The 23785-nt window shown below is 46.1% G+C and overlaps 1 protein-coding gene across 5 annotated transcripts in view; it reads left to right on the top strand.

Annotated features, from left to right (window-relative positions):
- SLCO3A1 (solute carrier organic anion transporter family member 3A1) overlaps positions 1-23785 on the top strand; it is a 350355-nt gene that overhangs the window by 291634 nt on the left and 34936 nt on the right. For all 5 annotated transcript variants that reach the window (XR_010317372.1, XM_064267086.1, XM_064267084.1 and 2 more), the window contains exons 5-7: positions 7339-7503; positions 14315-14513; positions 16605-16743. Coding sequence is in view for 4 of the 5 variants with exons in the window: in XM_064267086.1 (XP_064123156.1) it covers positions 7339-7503; positions 14315-14513; positions 16605-16743 (503 nt within the window). In the remaining variant the exon portion in view is untranslated. The remainder of the gene's footprint in view (positions 1-7338; positions 7504-14314; positions 14514-16604; positions 16744-23785) is intronic.

Here is a 23785-nt window from a genome sequence, read left to right as displayed (position 1 = left end):
GCCTACCCAAGGCGACTCCCGGGTACCTCAGGCTCCCCGCCTGCAGACTTTGCTCCACGCCTACCCAAGGCGACTCCCGGGTACCTCAGGCTCCCCTCCTGCAGACTTTGCTCCCCCACACCTACCCAAGCAGTGGTTTCTGTGTTACTGGAGTCAGCGGTGACATAAGGAAGAGGCACACATCCTGGATTTCTGGCCCCACAGGCGAGGGATCTTTCCCCTGACCTTAGTAGGGAAGCATTCCCAGTTCCAACACAGGCAAGGAGCCTATGGACTCTCACCAATGGTGTGATCATAAGTTTGTCTCTGTTTCGCAGTTAATGTTTAAGAGAGTATGACAGTTACCTTTCAAGACTTTGTGGCTCATTGATTCATCTGTTTATTTATTTGATTCTTTGATCGACCTCAAGTTTATTGAACATGTGTTCGTATCAGGCAGAGTGTTGAAGTCTAGCAATGGAAGCTTCTGCCCTCAGATGTGAGAGACAGGAGGGTCCAGGCAAGGGTGTCCAGCGGAGACATTGGTGTTGTGGCTGCAGTCTGCACTGGACACTTGGAAACCAACTCCATGACCACTAAACATCCATGTTATGTGATGGAACTTCATTTTTCAAGGGATTCACTCTACCTTGTATTCACTCTTGGGTCTCCAGTAGGGTATTCTCCACACTTTTACACATCTTTGTTATTTTTTCCTTTCTGTTTTTTTTTTTGAAGTCATGATTTGAAGGCTGTGGTTTATCTCACCTCACTTCCCTCTGCCTCCCCATTCTCTCCTTCTGATGGGTCCCTTCTTTCAGGAACCCCTGTGTTAGGAAGGGCTTCATGGTGACTCACCTTCAGAAAAACACTTTTCTGTTGATTCAGGTCCCTGCCTACCCTGAAGATGAGGAACATGAGCTGTGGAGTTCAGGCAGACCTGAGTTCAAATCCACCCTCCTCTCAGCTTTGCATTCATGGGAGGGGGGAGGGGGAAAATTGCAGCCTCTCAGAGAAGCATTAGTTTCTTCCTGAATAAAATGGGGATGAGAAGACTACTTGCTATTGTGATGGTCGCGATAGTTTTGTGAGGAACACTTAGCATGGGACCTTGCCCATTACTGATAGCCCAGCAAACATTACTGTCATTATGATTACTGAGCAGTTGCACATACTGGTCCCATCTCCCCATCTTGGGAGCGTTAACCATGGTACATCAACACTGTTGTTAAAGGAAAGAAAGCCAAAGTCAATTACAATAGATTAAAGATGGAAATACCCTGAGAGTCAAGTGAAGTAGGTACTGAGCCTCACGATGAACACTGCCTGGGGTACCTTCAGTTCTTGGGAAGGTCAGCGGACACAGGGACAATTGCCTTTTCCTGGCCGCCTCACCTCATAGCACCCTCTGGTGGAGGAAGTCTTCTTGGGAGGCCCTTAGCTCTAGTGGCGACTCCCAGAAGCTCACCTCTCCAGCCTCCACATTGGTCCTCCCACCCCGGCTTCTCCCGGCTGCTCCCTGCTGTATCTGCTCACCCATCTGCATCCTCACAGCAACCTTGTCATCATATCTCTCATTCACACAGTATACAGTCAGAGGAGCCTCGGGGCTCTCTGCCTGAGTACGCGGGAATTACTGTGGTTAAAATTATTGTTAGACTCTTAGGAGCCCTGGTGGTGCAATGGTTAAGCATACAGCTGCTAACCAAAAGGTCAACAGTTCAAACCCACCAGCTGCTCCATGGGAGAAAGATGTGACAGTCTGCTTCCATAAAGATTACAGCCTTGGAAATCCTATGGGCAGTTCTACTCTGTCCTGTAGGGCCGCTATGAGCTGGAATCAACTCAACGGCAATGGGTTTGGTTTGGGTTTTTTACAGAGCTCTTAACTGTGACCCAGAGGCACTGGGCCAAATGCTTTGGGCACGTAATTCTCATTCAATGTGTACAGCAGTCCGTGGGTGGCAGGGGTGCCCAGTCAGTCACAGGCCTACTGTCTTGAAGGCAGCATTCAAGCCCAGGTTACTTGGCTCCTTAGACCAGGTTCTTACCCATTATTTTATACAACCCCACTCAGTAAAACCTTGTATAGGGCACAAGGCTCCCTCCTCTTTGGGCCCTCCAATTTTTTATTTTATTCCTCCTTCTCTTCCTTTCCCAAGTCATCCTTTAAAATATATGCACTAAACCCCTGATTTATGCCAGAACTGGTCATTTTCCCCCACCTGACTGGGATTTTTTTTTTTTTTTTTTTCTGAGAGAGAATGAAGCTGAGCCTTTGCTCACCAGGAGTGGCCTGCATGCTTGGCCTTCAAACCAAGAGCAGCACCCTCAGAATCTGAGTCAGGTAGCACACTGGTTAAGAGCATATGCTGTGGCAGCAGATGCCAGGGTTTGAACTTCTGCTGTGCTGCGTTCACCGTGGGATCTCTCTCTGCCTTAGTTTTCTCTTCTGTACACTGGGATTTAATAATCCCCAGAACACAGGTTTCTTGTAAGGATGACATGGTTTATATGTAAGTAATTAGAATGACATTTAGTACATAGTACATATTCTATCAACATCACTCCACATTACTTCTCCAAACACACCCTTCTCCTTCCTGAAGGTCCCACAATTTCCAAGAAATCTCAACCCTATAGGACTATCTTCCGAAGACTAGCAAAGGAAAAGGTTGTTTTCCCTAGAGACTGTTCTCTCCCCATGGTTCCCAATGTTACACTGTCCTGCGGTTCAGCACCAAGCTCCCTATGAGTGTTGGAAAGGTTTTCCTGGCTGATCAGACTGCAGAATTCAAGACAGCCTGGCTCCTGCTCCCACCTCCCTTCTGAGGCTAAATCTGTAGGGAGGTGGGAAATGACTAAGGGGAACTGTAGGTGTTCAGTGGCCTAGTGTGGCCTTGGTTCACCAGGTTCTATTTGTCTGGGCCACCTCATGAGCTACTGCCTCCTTCGAAAGTCAGACTTTATGGGCTTTAAAAAAATCCATTTGTATGAAAGAGCTAGAAACACTGGGATAGCCCTAGGATCAAGCTAATTAATACCCCCTTTCACACAAACGGGGACTTTGGAGGGTTGGCTGAACCTTTGAAAAGGAACCTTCTTTTGAGAGTGTTACATGTAAGTCATGGCAATAAAACCGTGGTGGGGAGGAAGAACCTGGGAGGAAAATAGCTGAACACAAGAGGAAGCTGTCATCTCTGGAGGTGAATCAGCAGAGGGAAAAAAACGTTCTTCATGCAAATAAGGCCCACTGAGCGCTCAGCCAGAGGATCCTCAAACTTAATGATGTTCACATCGAATTCAAGGAGAAATTAGTCATGCCATTTTAAGACAAAAGCAGGCAGCCTCCTGTCTCAATGAGGAATCCTTCCCACTGAAGTGGAGTTCTCTCTGGAATAATTAAATTGCTTGCTGAAGTATGAAAAATGTTCCATTAACTGGAGTTGCCTTGGTTGAGCAAGTGCCCTCCACCTCTTCTAACAAGCCAAGATAGCTCTGATCAAGGGCAAGGAGCTACTGGGCCCAGACAGACCATGAAATCAAGCCAAAATCCTAGCTGCTATCATTTCCAAGCCAGAGAACAAAGTTCCTGAGGGAAGAGTGCTGGTTTTTTTCATGAGCAGCCATTTTACTCATCTGCAGATGTCGCTGTGGTGCTTTATTCTTCCAGAGTCCCCGAACCTAACGAGTCTACACCCTAACAAAGGAAACAAACCCTGAACTAAAAGAATGGCTGAGGCTCATTTTCCTAGAATGTCCCCAACCTACTTATTCATCATCGGCAATATTTCCAGAGTTTAGGTATCTTAATTTCAAAAGGGAAACCCTGGTGGCATAGCGGTCGAGAGCTATGCCTGCTAACCAAACAGGTCAGCAGTTCAAATCCATCAGGTGCTTCTTGGAAAACCTATGGGGCAGTTCTACTCTGTCAGCGATTGAGGAGCAGCGTTGTTATCTGTCAAAATGTATACACAGCCATGGACTTTCAGGTTCATTCATTGCAAGGCGATGGTAGTGATAGCACTGTGCTCAGCCAGTGGGATCTGTACTGCTCTTTCTATAGTATGAGGCTTGGTATTCCATGACACAGTCAACCAGCCACTTGTCACAGGCACATTACACCATCACAGCGCGCCACACACTATAGCAAACCAGCCGTCACCCATTAGCAATGATTTATGTTGATGGAGTCTTAGTATCCATGAAGATGAATATCCATATACATGAAGACAACTACTTACTACTCATCGACCTCTGTTTACGCCCAATTTATTCATCTTATACATGTTTAACAATCAACATTTTTAAGCATTATACAGTCAATTTCCCTCTAAGTATTTGTACACAACTTTAAAAAATGTGTATTTAACAAAGGAAAATTTCCCAACATTTAAACAGATTTTACATATAAACAGTTCTAAATATTCTAAATATTTATTTGAAATGACATTTCTAAAAACATTAGATTATTGCAAATGTTTGAAACCCTGTAAAAATAAACCACACACATAAAGATCAGGACGCTTAAAATAAAGCTGGGGTATAAACATGAATTTTACAAATGTGGTCATTTCTGTATTATCTTGATTCTTATCCATATCATTTTTAAAGTTTTTATTTTACTTGCAATTTTATTTATTCTGATAGTTGCTATCTTAGTTTCCCAGGGCTACTGTAACAAAATATCAAAAAGTGGATGCCTTTAAAGGACAGAAATGTGTTATCTAACAGACTAGAAGTCCAAATCAGGGTATCAGCCATGTTGATTCCTTCTCAGGTCTGAGAGAGGAAGGAACTGCTTCAGGCCCCTCTCCTAGCTTCTAATGGCTTCAGGCAATCTTTGGCGTTCTTTACCTTGCAGCTGCATCTGCCTGCATTGTCACATAGTCATTCTTCTTCCATCTCTCCTCTTTTATAAGACACCACTCAGATAGGATTAGGGCACACCTTACTCTGGTATGACCTCAGGTTAGCCTTATTGGCAACATCTAAAAGACCTTACTTATTTCCAAACAAGTTCACTTCAAGGGTACGAGGGGTTAGGACTTCAACATATCTTTTTGGAGGGACACAACTCAGTTCTTAATGGGTGCCTTCCTAAGGTCTCAATAATTTTGTAAGAAACCATCACAGACTAGCCAAGGTTACCAGGTCCAGTTATTGTCTGGTTGCTTCTTGATTGGGACCTGGGAACTGGTCGCTCAGTCCATGGTGGTTCCAAGCCTTTCATGATCTGGCTCAGTCCATTTTCCTAACTGAATCCCTTTTATTATGCCAAAGGACTCCTAAGTTCCTATCCTTCATAAGATTTTCGTTTTTGAAACTTGGTGTCTTCCCCAGGAATGATAAATTTTAAGTTTTGTATATCTGCCAGTTCCTGACCCATTGTTCTGTCATTTTGATTTATTGAACGTGTCTGTTCACATTACTGAAAACTTATGTATTCCCTATTATTATTTTATCCTAATTAGTTGGGCCATTTAGAGGGTTCGTCTCCTAGGAGATGAGATTGAGCCTGGGTAATGAGCTCTCTTCTTTAGGACAGCTGGCTAATTCATCACCTTGAAAGGCAGTATTGGGTTCCCTTTCTACCTGTTTGTTTGGTATGACCATGGATACTGGTCAGTTTTTCCTAAACTTGGTGTGGAACCGGCTTCATCTGGAACCAGGTGTTTTATCTTCTGCTTAACACGAATAGGAACAAATATACTGCATTTCAAATATGATTATGCAGAATAGAGTTCCCCTAACTTTAGTCACTGGCATAGCACCTTTATAATTCTTGGTTTACCTGCATGCCACCTATCCCGTTGTTGACATAACACTTTTCTTTAATTAGCTTTAAATCTACTTCCATGTTTTAACCTAGCCTTATCTTAAATTGTTGTTGCTGTTAGCTATGGTCAAGTTGGCCCCCAACTGATGGCCTCCCCATGCACAGTGGAACAAAACACTGACCAGCCCTGCATCATCCCCATGATCGTTGTGAATCAGACCGTTGTGTACCATAAGGTTTTCACTGGCTGATTTTCGGTAGTAGATCACCAGGCCCTTCTTCCTAATCCATCTTAGTCTGGACACTCCGCTGGAACCTGTTCAGCATCATAGCAACATGCAAGCTTCCACTGACAGATGGCTGGTGGCAGTGCATGAAGTGCACTGGCTGGTAATCGGACCCAGGTCTGCTCACGGAAGTGAGAATTCTACCACTGAACCATCGCTGCCTCATGCTCTTAGACCGTAATGGCCATAAAATCACATATTTGATGTATCTGTTATATTTCAGTTAGCTTTTTTGTTAAATACACATTAAAATAATAATGGTAGAATTATTGAAATGAGGGGGTTGTCCTTGTACCCCCTTGATCCCCTTTGTATCCTGCCAGGGTACATGTCCCCCACTTGAGGACACCAGGCTGAAGATCACATGCCAGGGATTCTAACCACTGGAAGTGACCAAACAATGTAAAAGGATTTTAGAAGACTAATCTTACATTTTTAAAAGCAAGAGGAAGTCTTAGTGGCTGATGAAACCACATACTTTGAGAAAAATAGAGTACGATAAAATAAAATAGAAACACGTGACCTCAATAAGACCTGTGTTCCGGCTCTGTTGGTATTTAAGGTGATGCACAGGCCACAGCAGGGCTTCTACCCATCGTCAGCTCTCAACGTGAGCCCTGAGCACCCAGGGCAGGAGGGGGCTGCTTCCAGATTGAATTGAATGATCAGAAAACTATCATCTGAGGAGGAGCGATCACGTAGGGCAAAGATCTGGGGGCAAAGCAGCCCAGAAAAAGGAGCTGAGCCCCAGGGACAGAGTCCTGAGCAGGAGATAGCCTTGGTGCACAGGAGAAGCAGCTGGACTGGAGGGAGGGACAGGGGCCTGGTAGGAAGTGTGATCAGACCACTAAGGGACAGACCACAGGCCAGGGTACAGGGTGTGAATTTCATTGCTGATGGGACAGGAGACCATTACAAGATACTGAGCAGGAAAGTGCTTTGATCCAGACCCACAGGCCACAGTGCAGGGAGTGATTACATCAGAAAATTGAGTGAAAACTGAGGTACCAGACAGGACATTCTGGTTAACCCCCAAGTGAAGGCTGACTTGGTTTCCCCATGGAGGTCACCGTGGACATGATGAGAAGGAATTACATTCAGGATATAGCTTGAAACCAGAGTTTTCAGGAATTACTGATGAATTTTGGGATTAGGTTTTGTCCTGAGCAACCAGGTGGCTCCTGGTGCCAGGTACCGAGATGGAAAGGATGCACCAAGAAGGGGCTTTAGAGCAGGAGGAGCCAAGCTGGGAGCACAGAGCGTGTGTGACCTCTGCCTTCTCTCTCCTTGCAGTGATTCCGAAGGTCACCAAGCACCTGCTCTCAAACCCCGTGTTCACCTGCATCATCCTGGCCGCCTGCATGGAGATTGCAGTGGTGGCTGGCTTTGCAGCCTTCTTGGGGAAGTACCTGGAACAGCAGTTTAACCTCACCACCTCTTCTGCCAACCAGCTGCTCGGTGAGTCCATTACTCCATCCTCCTGAGAGGACAAGGAAAGGCTGTAGTGTATGTAATCTGTAAGAATTTACTGAGAGCCTCCAAAGAGTCAGCACCGTGCTGGGCCTGTAGCAGCAGTATATACCTGGTATTTGTGCAGAAGGAATTTCATAGTATATTCTCAGGCTTCTGAAGCAATTACTAAAAGCATGTGATAATAAAGAGTTAAAATATGACACACACATAGGAAGCATTCTCAGAGGCTAGGAAGTCGATAGATTGGTATAAACTGGAGAATTTGGGGAAGATGAAGGAGGAGTCCCTGGGTGGGGCAAATAGTTAACACACTTGGCTGCTCACCAAAAGGCTGGAGGGTGAAGTTCACCCAGAGGTGCCTCAGAAAAAGGGCCTGGCAATCTAGTTCTGAAAAATCAGCCATTAAAAACCCTATAGAGTACGTTGTACTCTGACACACATGGGGTTGTCATGAGTCAGAATAGACTCAATAGTTTTTATGATTAAGGAAGAGAGGAATAAAGATGGATCTTGAAAGTTTAGAAGGTTTTGGTTAGGTATGAGAGAAAGCAAGAATATTCTTGGCAGCATGAAAACCATAGTCAGCAAATACAGAGCTTTGAAGACATATGCTTCCTGCCCCCACCCCTCCCTGTACCCATGGCAGACATAACTAATTGATCCCTAAACTCAGGCATGACCTTACAGTCCTTCTCCATAGTAGACTGTAGACATCTACTTCCAATTATGTGTAGTTGGCATGCTAAAGAAAACCAATTTACCCTCATGAGAAACTGCATTATCTATGTGGCATGAGGAACGTGGTCTCACAGTGAGTGAGAGAGAGGGGAGGGATCAAGAGTGACTCCCAGGTTTCTGGCTTGGACAGCTGGTGGTACCATTTCTGAAAACTGGAAATAGTGGACAAGAATCAGATCTGTGGGGAAGACTTTGAGTTCACATTTGAATTTGCTGAGCATGAGTTGCTGTGGGATACCTAAGTACCGATGTCTGTATTTGGTCGAGGGCTCAAGAAAGAGATCTGGGTTAGTAATATGAACTTGGTTGCCGTCAGCATATGGATGGTAGTTGATGTGGGAGTGGAATTTATACCAGTTAAATTTTAGAATTAGTAAATAAAAGGCCAAATGCCAACCTGGAAAAAATGAAGGCAAGGACTCTGCAAAGAAGTTTAAGAAGCAGCATCCAAAAGAAATCCAGAGAGTGTGGGTTATGAGAGTCAGCGGAAGAGATGATTCCAAGAATAAAGGAGATATCAGTGATGTAAGTGGTCACACAGGCTGAGGGCTAATGTGTCTCTGTTAGCTTTAACAATGAGGAAGACCTTTGACTTGTATCAGGGCTGTTTCTGTTAAGTGGCAGAGGTGGCAGCCAGATTGTGATGTGGAGGACAGCCTACGTGGGGAAAGGAATAGATAGTGACCACAGGACACTTTCTGGAAGCTTAGCTGCAGAAGAAAGGAGAGAGACAGTGGCTGGCGGTGTGTGTCAGGACCAAGGTAGAGGGGTGGTGACTGCTGTTGTTGCTAGGACAGGAAACGTTTGAGCAGGATTCCACGGAGAGGGAAAAGAGCCAGCAGAAGATGATCTGCAGAAGAGGGAGGGAATGTGGGTGGACAGCCCTTGGCCAAAGAATTCATCTGTTCCTCTGAAAATGAAGAAAATGAAAGAGGCATGAGTGTGGCTACTGAGAGTGTGACAGTACCACTGGGAATTTGAAGGTTTTCCAGCACTATAGACTTTATCTTTTCTGTTACATAGGAGTTCAGATTATGTGCTATGAGGAATGTGCAAGGTGAAATTTTCTGATCTTCCCCTCTAAAACCTGGCACATCACAAAATGACTAATAAACAAATGAAAAGCTGCTAACCATCATGAGTCATCAGGAAGGTACACAAAAAAACCACAATGGGATACTAAGGCAGAGCTACCAAACTGATAGCACCAAGTGTTGGCGAGGATCTGGAGCAACTGGAACTCTCGTACACTGCTGGCAGGAATGTAAAGTAGACAGTCACTTTGGAAAACTCCTCTGTGGTACCTGTTAAAATTAAGCAGATGCTTAACTCTGTGATTCATCTGTTCCACTCCTGGGCATATACCCAACAACATTGAGTGCTTATGTCTACCAAAAGGCATCTGTAAGAATGTGCATAGTAGCTTTATGCATAATAGCTCCAAACTGGAAACAGCCCAAATGCCCATCAACAGTGGAATGGGTAAGTAAACTACAGAATGTTCATTCAATGGACTATTACTGTATGACATGAAAAAGAAAGCTTTGATACATTCCCCAGTGAGGATGAATGTCACAAAGTTGAGAGTTGAGAGAGTTAGACATAAAATATTATATGAATTAAAAGAGGGACATTTAATTAAAGTGACAGAGGCTAGAATAACAGTTACCACCGGGGTACCAGGGAGCTTTCTGGAGTGCTGGAAATGTTCTATAGCTTGATCCTAGCACTGCTTACAGGGGTATACAGATGAAAAATTCTTCAGGCTGTTCTTTTAAGCTTTGTGCACTTATACCGTACATAACATGTATCATGGCACCTCTCCCTGAGAACTGCTAAAGTAGCATAAGCCTTTTTTTTTTTTTCTTTTTTACTAATAACTGTTTACCACCCACTGTTTTGTAGGTATTACCAAAATGCAGTCAGCCCTTTAATACCTGTCTGACAGAGCTAGGGCAAAATGTATCTCTTTGTAATTAAAGTTATAACTTCTGTGATATCCCTAGGGTCACTCAGGCTTAACTCTTCAGCACCAAAGAGTTTCCCTCTCATCTCCTGACCTCTTTGTGCCCATTCCTTAAATTCTGATTACACTCACATGGTGGCTTCAGCTTTGGGGCCCTGTTCTATTTGAGAACAGATTCCTAAGTTTTCTGTTGACAAACAGATCAATAGTGCTCTGGGCAGAAGGTCAAAAAAGCAATCTTGCCTCTTTGCACCAGTTTCTCTCCCGGTGACTTTTGCCTTCTAGAGTGCTTGGCGTGGAGGGCCTTCTCCCGCCGTGTGAGAGGCAGCCTCTTGGCAGTCCCCGCAGCAGTCCAGGAAGGCAGCATGCCCACCCTCTCACTGTGCCCTGTCCGTGGTGTCACTCCGATTAGCATGGACTCTGGAGAGCTGGGTGCAAGAGAGGGCTGGCCGTGGGCAGCTACAGGTGGAGAAAGACATTGGGGAGCATGAGGTGAGACTCATTTGAGAAAATACTTCACCCTGCAGCTCACATGAGGTCCCTGGGTGGTGTAAAAAGTTTACGTGTGACTACTAAACCTAAGAAGGAGCCCTGGTTAATGGTTAACAATGGTTAAGCATTGGGCTGCTCACCAAAAATTCAGTGATTTTTTTTTTTAATGTGCTTTAAATGAAGGTTTAAAAATTAAGTCTGTTTCTCAGACAAAAATTTATGTATACCTTGCTCTATACTCCTAATTGCTCTCCCCCTAATGAGAGAGCCCACTCCTTCCCTCCACTCTCTTTTCAAGTCCATTCCGCCAGCTTCTGACCTCCTCTGCCCTCTCATATCCCCTCCAGATAGGAGATGCCTACATAGTCTCAAGTGTCTACTTGATCCAAGAAGCTCATTCTTCACCAGCATCTTCTTCTATCCCATTGTCCAGTCCAATCCCTGTCTGAAGAGTTGCCTTTGGGAATGGTTCCTATCTTGGGCTAACAGAAGGTCTGGGGGCCATGACCACCGGGGTCCTTCTAGTCTCAGACCATTAAGTCTGGTCTTTTTATGAGAATTTGAGGTCTACATCCCACTGCTCTCCTGCTCCCTCAGGGGTTCTCTGTTGTGTTCTCTGTCAGGGCAGTTTTGATTGTAGCCGGGCACCATCTAGTTCTTCTGGTCTCAGGCTGATGTAGTCTGTGGTTTATGTGACCCTTTCTGTCTCTTGGGCTCATAATTACCTTGTGTCCTTGGTGTTCTTCATTCTCCTTTGCTCCAGGTGGGTTGAGACAAAAGGTCAGTGATTTGAACCCACCAGTGGCTACGTGGGAAAAAAGGCCTGGCGATCTGCCCCCGTAAAGGTTACAACCTTGGAAACCCTATGCAGCAGTTCTGCTCTGTCCTGTAGGTCACTGGGAGTCAAAATCGAGTTGACAGCACACAACAACAGCACTAACCTGAAAGTTGGCAGCTCAAACCCGTCCAGCGGCATTGTGAAAGAAAGGCCTGAGATCTGCTTCCTTAAAGATTACAGACCTGAAAACCCTATGGAGCAGTTCTGCCCTGTAACACATACGGTCACCGTGAGTTGGAATCAGCTCCACAGCAAGGGGCTTGGTTTTTTTGGGTTGGTACCTCCCATGAACCTGGGAGATGAGGCCTGTGAGTTAATCCCAGAGCAGCAACAAAGCTCTGGGCTACCTACAAAGCCATCAACAAGTTCCGCAGAGTTCAGAGAATAGTGACACCATTGATGAGGAAGGGGCAGGTAGCAGTGATTTATGAGTGAAGATAAATGTACACAATCTGCAGAGATTAACATAATGATGATGGAGTTTTGGGACATTCTGATAACTGCCTAGAGTGTTGAGAAGGTGCTCCAATCAGGGGTGAAGACGGGAGGCTGACAGTGGCTTGGAGAAAAGGCACCAGAAGCTTGTTATTGCCATAGCTACCGTCACTCTTGCTGTGTCTAGTAGGAAGTTAAACAACGCACAGGCCTGCTCTCTGGGCATGGACCTGTTGTCACCAACATTCATTCATGCGGATTCAATCTGTCATGATTTGGTTCATTCAGAAAATAATACAGAGTGCCTGCTTTCTGCTGGACACCATTCAGGCGCTGGGAGATGGTGCTGGGCTGAACGGGATGGAAAAAGTCCTTGTCCTTAGGGAAGGTGCTTCCTAGTAGGGGGAAAGAGAACAAGAAAACCAGAAATAAACAGGGCACCCTCAGATAATGGGGAGAGCCACGAGGGTGTAACAACAGAGAGTCCCAGGCAGTGGCTGCAGGAGTTACTTTATATAGGGAATCTGGGAGGGACAGGGGCCAGCCAAGGAAAGACATAGGGCAAGAGTGTCCCAAGAAGCAGGGACAGCATGTGCAAAGCCTGGGACCTGGCTTGGCTTGGCTGTTCTGGGAGAGAAAGAAAGAGGAGTGAGCATAACTGGGGGTGACCCCTAAGGAAGGAGATGAAGGTGCCGAGGCATGGGGATACGTAGACCGTCATTACTTCTACACCAGCAGAGTGGACCATGCACAGATACCAAGAGCAACAGATAATATGGAGGATAATAGAGATAATGCAGAGGTATGGTATGTTTGTTTGAAACTGGCTCGTGCTGTTTTCTTGGAGCATGCTTCCTGATTAGGTTTTCCTTACCCTAATATTAACATTAATTCGCATTCCCTTAGCATGCACTGGCTGGTTAATGTAGCTGACTGACCTAAAGGTCTGTTGATTGGCGAGGAAGAGGCCACCTAGACGGGAAAATCGTCCATGCATAATCTACATTGTGGACAAAATGGTATTGGTGATGGGAAGCCAGATTTAGATAAAATGAGTCGAAAGAGAGCAAAACCAAACAGGAGATTGGAAGTCTAGGGTCCTTTGGTCCTCCTAAAAGTCTGTGTGAGTCCCCGAGAGTCAGGAGTAACAGGTTTATGGTCCTGCCACCTTACAGATAGCTCTTGTGGTCCTGCCACCTTACAGATAGCTCTGTGTATACGAGGCAGGAAAAAATGTATTTTTTATGCCAATTACTCCCTGAGAGCCGTGCAACATACCGATTTGATGGGTGCTAGGTAACAAGAAAAAAGAAAAAAAAAATTTTTTTTCTTTTTTACCCTCTGAGGAGGAGCAGAGCTGGTTCAAATGCTGTCTTTATGGGCTGCCAAGTTCTGTGACCTTTGGGAGGAGCAGCCTCCAGACCCATCCACGGATCTCCCCTCGCCTGATGAGAAGGAGGGAGCAAAGCCCTAGACACTCCTGAGCCCTCTTCCCATTTGACCTCCACGGTGCTCCATGACATTGACCTTCCTAAGATGCACGTATATATATGTCCCAGTCCATCTGGCTTTATCTCTCCCTTGTCCCCACATCAGTTGTGTGTGTTTTCTTTAATTGTGCCCCGCCCAGCACAACTGGTGTATGCACCAAGGTTCATCGTAACGAGGATTTTACGTGTCTACCTCCTTCAATGCTCTGTGAGCTCCTTGAGGGCAGAAATTAGAAAGATAGACAGACAGATAGATAGTTGCCTCTCACGGAGTCCCTGGGTGGTGCAAATGGTTAACACAATCAACTGCTAACCCAAAGGTGGGAGGTTCAGGTCCTTCCAGAGGTGCCTTGGAAGAAAGGCTTGGTGATCTGCTTCTGAAAAATCAGCCATGGAAAGCCCTGTAGATCACAGATCCACTCTGACACACGTGGGGCTGCTGTGGGTTGGGGTCGACGCAACAGCAGCCCGGCAGAGGTTGTTGTTGTTACTAGTTGCCGTTGAGTCGATCCCGATTCATGGCAGACTCGAGTGTGCAGAGGGGAGCTGCTCCACAGGGTTTTCAGGGCTGCGACCTCTGGGAAGCACCAGGCCTTTCTTCGGAGGCACCTCTGGGTGGGTTCAAACCTCCGGCTCTCAGTTAGTAGTCTAGCACTTAACCATGCACACCATTCAAGCAGAGATTTAGGCCCCTAGTAAATACTTTGGGGCACTGGCGAGGAAGTGAGTGGGAAGTTTTCTCTTCACAGGGCTCAGCCCCAGGCCTGGCCCTCACCCCTCCGTGTTGATTGGCGCTTCTTTGTCCCCTCACGGTTCCCCGCTCTGCTCTTATTCCAGGGATGACCGCGATCCCGTGTGCCTGTCTGGGAATCTTTCTGGGCGGTCTCCTGGTGAAGAAGCTCAGCCTGTCTGCGCTTGGGGCCATTCGGATGGCCATGCTCGTTAACCTGGTGTCCACAGCTTGCTACGTCTCCTTCCTCTTCCTGGGCTGTGACACGGGCCCTGTGGCTGGGGTTACTGTTCCCTATGGAAACAAGTAAGTTCTAGAAGTGTCAGCCTCAGCCCCTCCTGCTCAAGGATGCCAGGACACTCTCCCTGTGCTTGGTGTGAATGGAGCCAGAGGAGACGATGACACTCGTGTACCTGACTTCCCGGGTCAAGGATCACTATGACCCTCTGGGCTGACAGGGCTCTCTCCCAGAGAGCCAGGGGCACACTGGGGGAGAAAATAAGGTTATTTTTGGCATTTGACTTTAGGAATGATGTGAACATAAAAAATGAAAATAAGTTTTATTTTAAATTTGAGCTTAAAATAAAAGGTGGAAAGGATTTCGACAATTACTTAAACTATCAGAAGCTATCATTAGACTCATAGTAATCTCAGGGTTTGGTGCCTGGTAGGTATTGATAGTGTGGGAGGAAGGGAAAGAGGGAGAAAGAAAGATAAGAAAGATGGGAGGGAGGGGGAAGGAGGAAGGAGGGAGGGAGGGAAGGAAGGAAGGAGGTTAGTTACTTAGTTCATATGGGACCACTTTTCTTATTTCCTACTCATTACCCCAATGCTTTGGATCAGAGTCCAATCAGCATTGCTCTTAGAAGGAATTACGGAGAGTCCTTATATACCCAGCACCAACAGCTGTCCCTTTTCTAAGCGGGACTCTGAGGCTGCCTTGGGAAGCTGGCCTGGGAGAACCCAGGTGGCAGCAAGGGTGGCTTGCAGGGTCCAGCTCCTCTCCAGAGCCAGGCTCCTCCTCCAGGCAGTCACCGGGACTCCAGGGCCCTGCAGGTACTGTGCCGGCTCCTGCAGTTCAGCCAGAAGACACCAGGAGAGCTGAGCCTGCCTGCAGCCTCCTGTGAGGGAGAGCAGGCAGGATGGGAGGGCAGAGGGACAGGCAGCTTGCGTATTCTCTGTGAGCACAGGCCACGCTCCTTCCTCCCCTGCACCCCCTCCCCAAGTGGGCCTCTTCTAGTCCCCGTCTACCCCACACTGCCTCAGTTCACCTCTCCAGGTAGAGTATTGTCTGGTTTGCACATGCTGTGAACAACACTATTGAGATAAAGACCACCAGCCTTTCGTGTGGGTCACCAGGCTCTCAGGCAATAAACTATAGTGGTTAAAAGGGCAGAGTCTTACTATAACAAAGTTATTCTTCAACAGAAAAGAAGAGAAGGGGGCAGAGCATATGGTCAAACTGCCCACATTCCAGTCCCTGCTCTACTGTATAGACATTATGTACGTCTGAGCAGGCTATTTACCCCATATTTGCTTCACTTTCCTTGTCTGTCAGCACGGGACAATAACTGTACCTACTACCAGGGGTCATACTGAGAATAAATGCAATAGTGCACACAGTGCCTGGAACAGGGCCTGACACATGAGTTGTCAGGTATCACCTCCTTCATCTCTATTACTGTGTAAGTGCTCAGGACCCTGGGAGACTTAGCTGAAAATCATGGGGGTGAAGGAGACACTTCTTTTAGAGTTCTAGAAGACACCTACTCCACCCTTTTTCTCTTCAGTTTGCTTGCTGTGGATAACTCTGCCTTAAATGATGTAAAATACATCTTAGTGGTATCTTGCTCTAGGAAATGAAGCAAACAGACCCTAGTTATTGAGGCCAGGTGAGTCATAGCGATGGCTTAAGCTCTGTGGGGCTTGCTCTCTGCTGGGGATGAATACGATAAAGAGAAAGGATGACCCCAGAGAAGGAAGAAGTAAGAATTGCTGGTCGAGGGAAGGGGGTGAGCTGAGGGTGCAGCATCAGAACAGGTTTCACAGAGTGGGTGAACACTAGCTAAGCCGTGGCTGCCCCCAGCCCAGAGGGTGCATTGGTCAAATGGTAGAAAGGGGCCTCTTCCTCTAGGCAGACCCAGCTCTCTGCCACCTGCTCACCTGGCCCCGTCCTGCAGGGTACAGCCTACAGAGCTCTCAGCGTTGGTCCTAGCTGGTCTTTGAGGGACAGTGTGGATTAAGATTGCAAGAGGAGAAGGAAGGATTGCCAGGTCAGAAGTCTATAAGCAAGAGCGCCAGTTTGACTTGTTAAGGCAGAGGGCAGAGGGCTTGCTACGAGGATCCTGTTGGGACTGGCCTCTCTCTAATGGGCTCCATTTCTCCTTTCTTTTCCAGCTCAGCAGCCGGCTCAGCCCTGGACCCCTACTCGCCCTGCAATAATAACTGTGAATGCCAAACCGACTCTTTCACTCCAGTGTGCGGGGCGGACGGGATCACCTACCTGTCTGCCTGCTTTGCTGGCTGCAACAGCACGGTATGATGCTTTCTGATGGGGCGGGGTGGGCCAGCGGACCTTAGGCAGCCAAAGTAGCTTAAAACCCAAGGTCAAGGTCATGAGTGGCAACCACACGTGGTACATACAGTGCCGTCCAATCCTGTGACTTTTTCTCAGCTTCAGTCCTGATCTAATGTCAACAGGATGGGAGGACTGACCAGCCATCCAATTTAGCCATTTGCTGAATCAAGTGGGTTTCCAAGGAATTTCACTGAGTAATTGAAAGTAAAAAGTCAAAGGAAACTGTACATATGGAGCCAGAGAGAAAGATTTTGGCCCAAGACACTCATAAAGGGTATCAATGGAATGAGATGTCTCTGTAGGTGGTGAGCTCCCCCATCACTAGAAGTATGTAAACAAAAGCTAGAAAACTATTTATCTGGAAAGAACTCTTGCAAGCCTAAGATTATCTAAGACTAAATTAACCTCTTCCTTACGCAATTCCCTTTGCCTTTTTCTTCCCAAATAGATGCCTACCACCTTTTCCAGTTCCCTCAACATACTTTTTGTTGTTGTTGTTGTTTTAGCTCTTTCCTTCTTAGCATGAATTTTGCAATTGGCTGTTAGCCCATAACATTCTGAGTGTTCTCTGCATGAAAGCTGGTGCTGAGTAACTGGCCCCCGAGTTGTGCTGATCTCACCTCGCAGTGTCTCTGGCCCTGGTGGAGGCAGCCCCTTCTCTTTGCTTGGACCAGTGCAGTAGCTACCTAACTGGTCTCCTGGCTCAGGGTGGCCCCCTTCTGGTCTGTCTCCTACACTGTAGCCGGAATGCATTCTCTAGCACTGCAAGTGACTTTTTCTAATAGTGTTGCAAATAGTTACGCACTCAACTACTAACTGAAAGGTTGATGGTTCAAACCCATTCAGAAGCACCTTGGAAGAAAGGCCTGGTGATCTGCCTTGCAAAGGTTTTGGCCTTGAAAACCCTGTGGAGCACGGTTCTACTCTACAATACTTGGGGTTGCCATGAGTCTGAATTGACTTGATGGCAAGTGGTTTGGGGCTTTGTTTTGTTTTGTTTTAATGCTACTCTAGAGTCCATGGGAGTCAGAATCGACTTAAAAGCAACTGGTTGTTTTTGTTTGTTTTTAATGCTACTCTACCAACTGGAAGATAAGATCTAGGCACTTAGCCTGGTTAGCAAGTGTCGTCACCGTGTGTCTGCCTTCAGCCTTTCTCTTCAGTTCTGCCTCCTTTTGGTTTGGGTTATTCCACCTTCCCGTACAGCAAGTCTTTTCATACTTCTCCCTGGCAATTGGGCCACAACTACTCACCTGTCAATACCCTACTGAAATTCCACCTCCTCTGTGAAACCATCCCTTCCCACCTTTCTCTTTGGGGTTCCTGCCTCTGAAGCCCTTTTGTACCTGTCTCTCTTGGAGGCACTGTTCTCACTTCTCTGCTGTGGTCTGCCAAAGTGTCTGTCATCTGCTCTGATCTCTGGATTTCCTGAGGATGGGGACTGGGGACCGTTCTTTTGAAACTCTGTGCAGAGCCAAGTGCTCGTACCTAGGAAGGACTTCCTAAATGTCTGTGACGCGCATGAATGGGAAGGAAGATACGCAGAAGGCCAAGTGGCTGCTTTCAAGGAACTTAGAGCTGAGTTTATGAGTTCTGTGCCCTCCCCTTCCCACACCCTCTATCTTTTGGGAGCAGTAATTTCCCTGAAAAGAAGAAAAATGTATCATTTATTGTCATTTTCAAAGATTTCGTTTTTCCTGGCTTTTAACATTTAGATTCCTGGCCAGTTAGTAACATCTTTCTACGGAGAAAATAAATCTCCATGGGGGAGCGGGGTGAAGGAGGAACTGATTTTTTTTAAATTAGATCATAAAGCACTTTCCATATGTGAATGGAAATGAATTTTTTAGAAGGGATGGGGCCTTGAAAATGGTTAAAATAAAAACACAGGCTATTATTTTTTGTGACAACAACTTCATTAGCATTTTAATATCCAGAAAGTTATATTATAAATCAGTCTCGGTTCTTGTCCTAGTCCAGGAATGAAATTGACTCAGGGTAGGTGAGTGTCCTGAGACCCGGCGAGCCTGTATTTTGGAGAATACACCAACCAAAAAAAAAAATCTCAAAAATTGTATTTCCCCCAACCTGGCATGTACAAGAGTCTTATGGAATAAGAGCCTAATCAGGCTGGTGGCTGCGTCCAGCTGCTGAAACACCAACGCCGCAGAGTGCAATTATCGGATCGCCAGCTCCTCAGCTTACCTGGAACAGATCCTGTATTCCCCAGGCACCTGCCTTCCTTCACGTTGCCTGAAGCCTCGCATTGTCTGCCGAGGAGCAGGCAGGGTGGGAAGGTTATTCTCCTGCAATTATAAGGCAGAGGGTGAGAAACCACCAGGCCCCAGAGCTGGGGTGGGGTGGGGCTGACATACCCTCCCCGTAGAGACAGATGTTCAGATGCCCTGGCTTCCGACAGCTGGGTGAGGGATTCTGGAACACAAAGCCACGCTCCTGTCCTAGAAGGGGGCCCCGTGATGGTCTAGCCTTTAAAACAACCACAACCGTGAAACTGCGGCAGCAGGCTTTGGTAACGGGGCCTTCCAAGTGTCACAAGCAGCTCGTGACAGCTCGGTCCAGAGTCAAAAGCATCTCAGGCCAACAGCCAACAACTAGCAAAAAACGATGTAAATCTTTTAAGTCTTTGATGTAGTTTTTTGGGAAAATGCTAAATGTTGGATTACATTCCTAGAACGTTCGCTTCTTTCCTGTCTCTCTCCTTTCCTGTATCTCCTTCTCATCTCCAAACTCTGCCAAAAAATACTCTTCCACAGCCTTTGTCTCTCTTATCCTCTTTCCCTTTTTGTATTTATTCTTTCACTATCCCCTGGAGTTCACCTTTCCCCGTGTGAGTTTTCCTGGCTTCACCGGTTCTTCCTCCCATACCCTGGCCCTGTATATATTATCTCATTCATCCTTCCAGCAACCTTGTGAGGCAGATGTTCTTATTCCCTGATGACAGACGAGGTTCGTGACTTACCCAAGGTCACGCAGCAGGAAGTACCAGAGCTGGCATATCAATGCAGGACCTGTCTGATGCCAAAAGCAGTGTCTTTCCTGTGCATTCGGTGACTTCCCTTTTTAGGATGAAACTCCTACTTATAGTCCTTCTTTTTTCTGAATGAATCTCTTCATACATGCTCTCCATAGGTGGGACTTTCCCTTCAGCCTTCTCGAACTGGCCCAGGTTGCTCCTCCAGTCTCAGCCTGATTAGTCCTCCCACCTCTTGAAGAAGTACTTGCTACATTGACCATCTTGCAGTTCCCTCAACACACTCAGCTCTCCCTGGCCTCTGGACCTTTGCGCATGCTATTCTTTGTATCTGGAATAGCCTTCCCCATCTAATCCCTTCACATGCATAAACAAAACCAAACCGGTTGCCATTGGGTCGATTCTGACTCATGGCGACCCCATGTGTGTCAGAGTAGAACTCAGCTCCATAGGGTTTTCAGTGGCTGATTTTTTCAGAAGTAGATTGCCAGACCTTTCTTCTGAGGTATCTCTAGGTGGACTCGAACCACCAGCCTTCCAGTTAGTAGTCAAGGCTTAACTTTTTTGTGCCACATAGGGACTCCAGTGCATAATCCCTCCTTATTAAGTGAGGGCTCTGCTTCTCTGACTCTGCCTCTGGGAAGCTTTCTCCCACCATGTCACTTCCTCCAGGTCTGCATTGGCACCTCCCTGTGGAGTCCCACAGCACCTGCACTCGCCCAGCCCAGTTCTCTCCCCAGGTGTTCTAATGGCTTCCTAGACTCCAGCATCCTGGGATGAGGGTTCTGTTGTGGACTCTGAACAGAGGCTCTGTGCCTCCTAAATGCCCACTGGTACCCCTGTGTCGACCTCAGAGAGCCCCAGGGAGCCACAGGTGATAATATCATGGGCAGGCAGGTAGATTGGATGGTATGGATTTCACTACTAACCACCCTATTATTGCTCATCTCTCACGGCTTAGAACTTCCATCAAGACTCGTAAAAATTGCTCATAACTTGATTAGATCAAATAATCCTAACAACTGAGAGATCTGGTTGGCATTAGCAATTTTCTAATATTAGACTTTCCTTCTCGCCATTGTTTGAGTTTTTTATTATTATTATTATTTTCTTATTTCATATCTTCTTGACTAATAGCAATGCAGTTTTCTAGGATTGCATTTAATATAGGATTTCTAGTTCTCCTCATTGCATATAACCAGGAGGGGTGACAAAAAGACTGCAAGTTAATTTCTTAAGCTCTCTTTGGCAGGAATATATTGTCCAGACTGTTTCTGTACCTTTCACTTTTAGAAGTAAATTATTCCAACAGAAAGCATGTTAGTATGCTGCCGACTGACTGCTGGAAGTTGTATCCTTTTGATGTACTGAATAATTGACTTAAAAAAAAAAAGCTTACATCAGCCACCAGTACAATGTTGAAAGGCAATACGAATCCCGCACAGCACTTTGTAGGGGACTAATGACAAGTGACTACTACTCTAACCCCCCATCCAAACCAAAAACCCACTGCCGCCAAGTCAGTTCCAACTCAGAGCAACCCTGTAGGACATAGTAGAGCTGCCCCATAGGATTTCCAAGACTAATCTTTATGGAAGCAGACTGCCACATCTTTCTCCTGTGGAGCAACTGGTGGGTTCGAACCACCTACCTTCCTGTTAGCGGCTGAGCCCTTTAACCACTGTACCACCAGGGCACCTTGATTTCCCCATCCAGGCAACAGATATTTATTGAGCACCTGCTTGAGGAAAGCACCAAGTAGCTTCTGTGGAAGGAAAGAAGATGACTCCATTATGGGTGCCTGCAGGGACTCATGGTTTAATATCATGGACCTCAAGCCTGGCTGCACATTAAAATCACTAGAACTTAGAGCTTTTAAAATCCAATGTCTGAGCCCCCTCCTCAGAGATCTGATTTCATTGTCCTGGAGTGGGGCCCAGGCATCAGTATTTTTTTCAAAGCATCCCAAATATTTTTGGTATTTACCAAGGTTGAGAATAACTGTTCCAGTATAAGATTTCTCAACCACGGAACTATTAAGATTTTGAGCTGGATAATTCTTTGTCGTAGGGGATGCCCTGTGCATTATAGGATATTTAGCAGCATCCCTGGTCTCTGCCCACTAAATGAAAATAGCAGCCCTTTCCTCCCCACACACACAATTTGTGAGAACCAAAAAAACTTCTCCAGACATTGCCACGTGTCCCTGGGGGCAAAATCACGGCCAGTTGAGAATGACTGTTCTAAGCATATTAGCTGAGAGTGAGTGTTCATCCTTCAGTCTCCTTTCCCTGTCACCCTTATTTTATTCACATTTCTCCTGTAGTACTGAAGAAGGCAAGCTGGAGAGTTGGATGTGCCATGTTAACATATTGCAGTGGAAGGAACAGACTGGTTGCCTAGGTGCCAGAGATGCCCTGAAGATGTATTTACTGTGGCCAGAACCAAGGTTTAACAGTCTGGGCATTTCATATGTGAATCTAGATTTCTAGCCTTTTTAGAGAAGCTGGAAGGTCATCTAATGGCCCTTGCTCCCCTGTAAAGCAATATTGGCTGGAGCTAAGAAGTGGCTGCCCCTTTAGACAGGACATTTGGTCTCTGTCAGCCATGGTCCCCTGGACCATTTTTCTTATTTATGTTTCCTGTCTTGCCCCCAAAGGCTTTCAGTTTGTAAACGCTCCCATAGAGCCTAGCATGGAAACCCCATTTACCAGACTGAATTAAAAGTCTATACTTACCCTGGTAATGACTGGTCAGAAGGCAGTCGTGAATGTTCTGAAATCAAGTCCTGTTGGGACATTGCTACCTGGATACTTGGTATATCTCAGGGCCTGTGCTAGGCATAGATGGAGATGAATAAGATAAGGAGCTGTGTTTACTGTAAAATAAGAAGTAATATTCCATAGTTACAGACAAGGAAGCAGCACAGAACAGCACCTAATCTGACCTCAAATGTCTCAAATACAGTGTTAAGTCAAAAAAACAAAAAAAAAGTCGAAAGAGCCCATTATAAAACAATATATAGATCTTGATCCCTATTAATAAAGAAAAGAAAAATCTAAATATGCTCGTATCTTTGAATAAAACAAAGGTTGGAAAAATATATAGCCAACAATTGTTAGCAAGTTAGCTCTGGTTAGGGATTAAAACACTGATTTTTATATATTTCTTCGAAATGTCTTGTGTATTTCCAAGTCGTCTAAAATGAATATACATCACTTTTACAATAAGGAAGATATTTTTATCTTTAAGAAATAGCTGACATTAAAGGTTAGGTGGCTGCATTCTAACAGAAGGAAGCAGAGAGGAAGACAGATTAGTGAACCTGCAATGTTCTACCTCCAAGGGTAGAAGTTGGTAGAGTGGGAGAGGACTCAAAGGAAGGAGGGGACATTTTCCCTGGAGGAGGAGGAGTGGCAGGGGACCAGGCCTCCATCCTGAAGGATGAGTGAGTATTTGCCTGATGGACCAGGCATGGAGAAATCATCCAGCAGTGTGTAAGCGTGGGTGTGGAGGCTTGAAACCTCATGATATGATCAGGAATTTGACTTAGAGTAAATCAGCTGCCATTAAGTCAACTCCAGCTCATGGCCACCCCATGTGTGGCAGAGTGGAACTGTGCTCCACAGGGTTTTCAATGCCTGATTTTTCCAAAGTAGATCACCAGGCCTCTGGGTAGACTCAAACCTCCAACATTTCTGTTAGCCGCTGAGCTGAGCTGAGCGCTTAACCATTTGCACCACGCAGGGACTCCTGATTTGGAAGTAGGGAAAGTGAAAGCTATATGTACAGAGAGAGACAGAGAGAGCTGCCAGGGGCCTGTCTGTTCATTCTGAGTCGCAGTCACATCTTCCAGCTTTCCTTGTTCTGCCCACATTTCCTACCTGGTGTGGCTGAAGTAAATAGTTAGCGTGGCCCACTCCCCAGAGAACTGCCTCTTTCCTCCCCTTCTGCAGGTGGTAGTTAAGGCTCTGGCAGGATCCTCTCTGGCTCATGCATTACAGGTTA

This window comes from Loxodonta africana, chromosome 13 (assembly GCF_030014295.1).
Source record: "Loxodonta africana isolate mLoxAfr1 chromosome 13, mLoxAfr1.hap2, whole genome shotgun sequence".
Classification (NCBI taxonomy): Eukaryota; Metazoa; Chordata; class Mammalia; order Proboscidea; family Elephantidae; genus Loxodonta; species Loxodonta africana.
The sequence above is the reverse complement of the archived record's forward strand: the minus strand, read 5'-3'. Positions and strand labels throughout refer to the sequence as shown.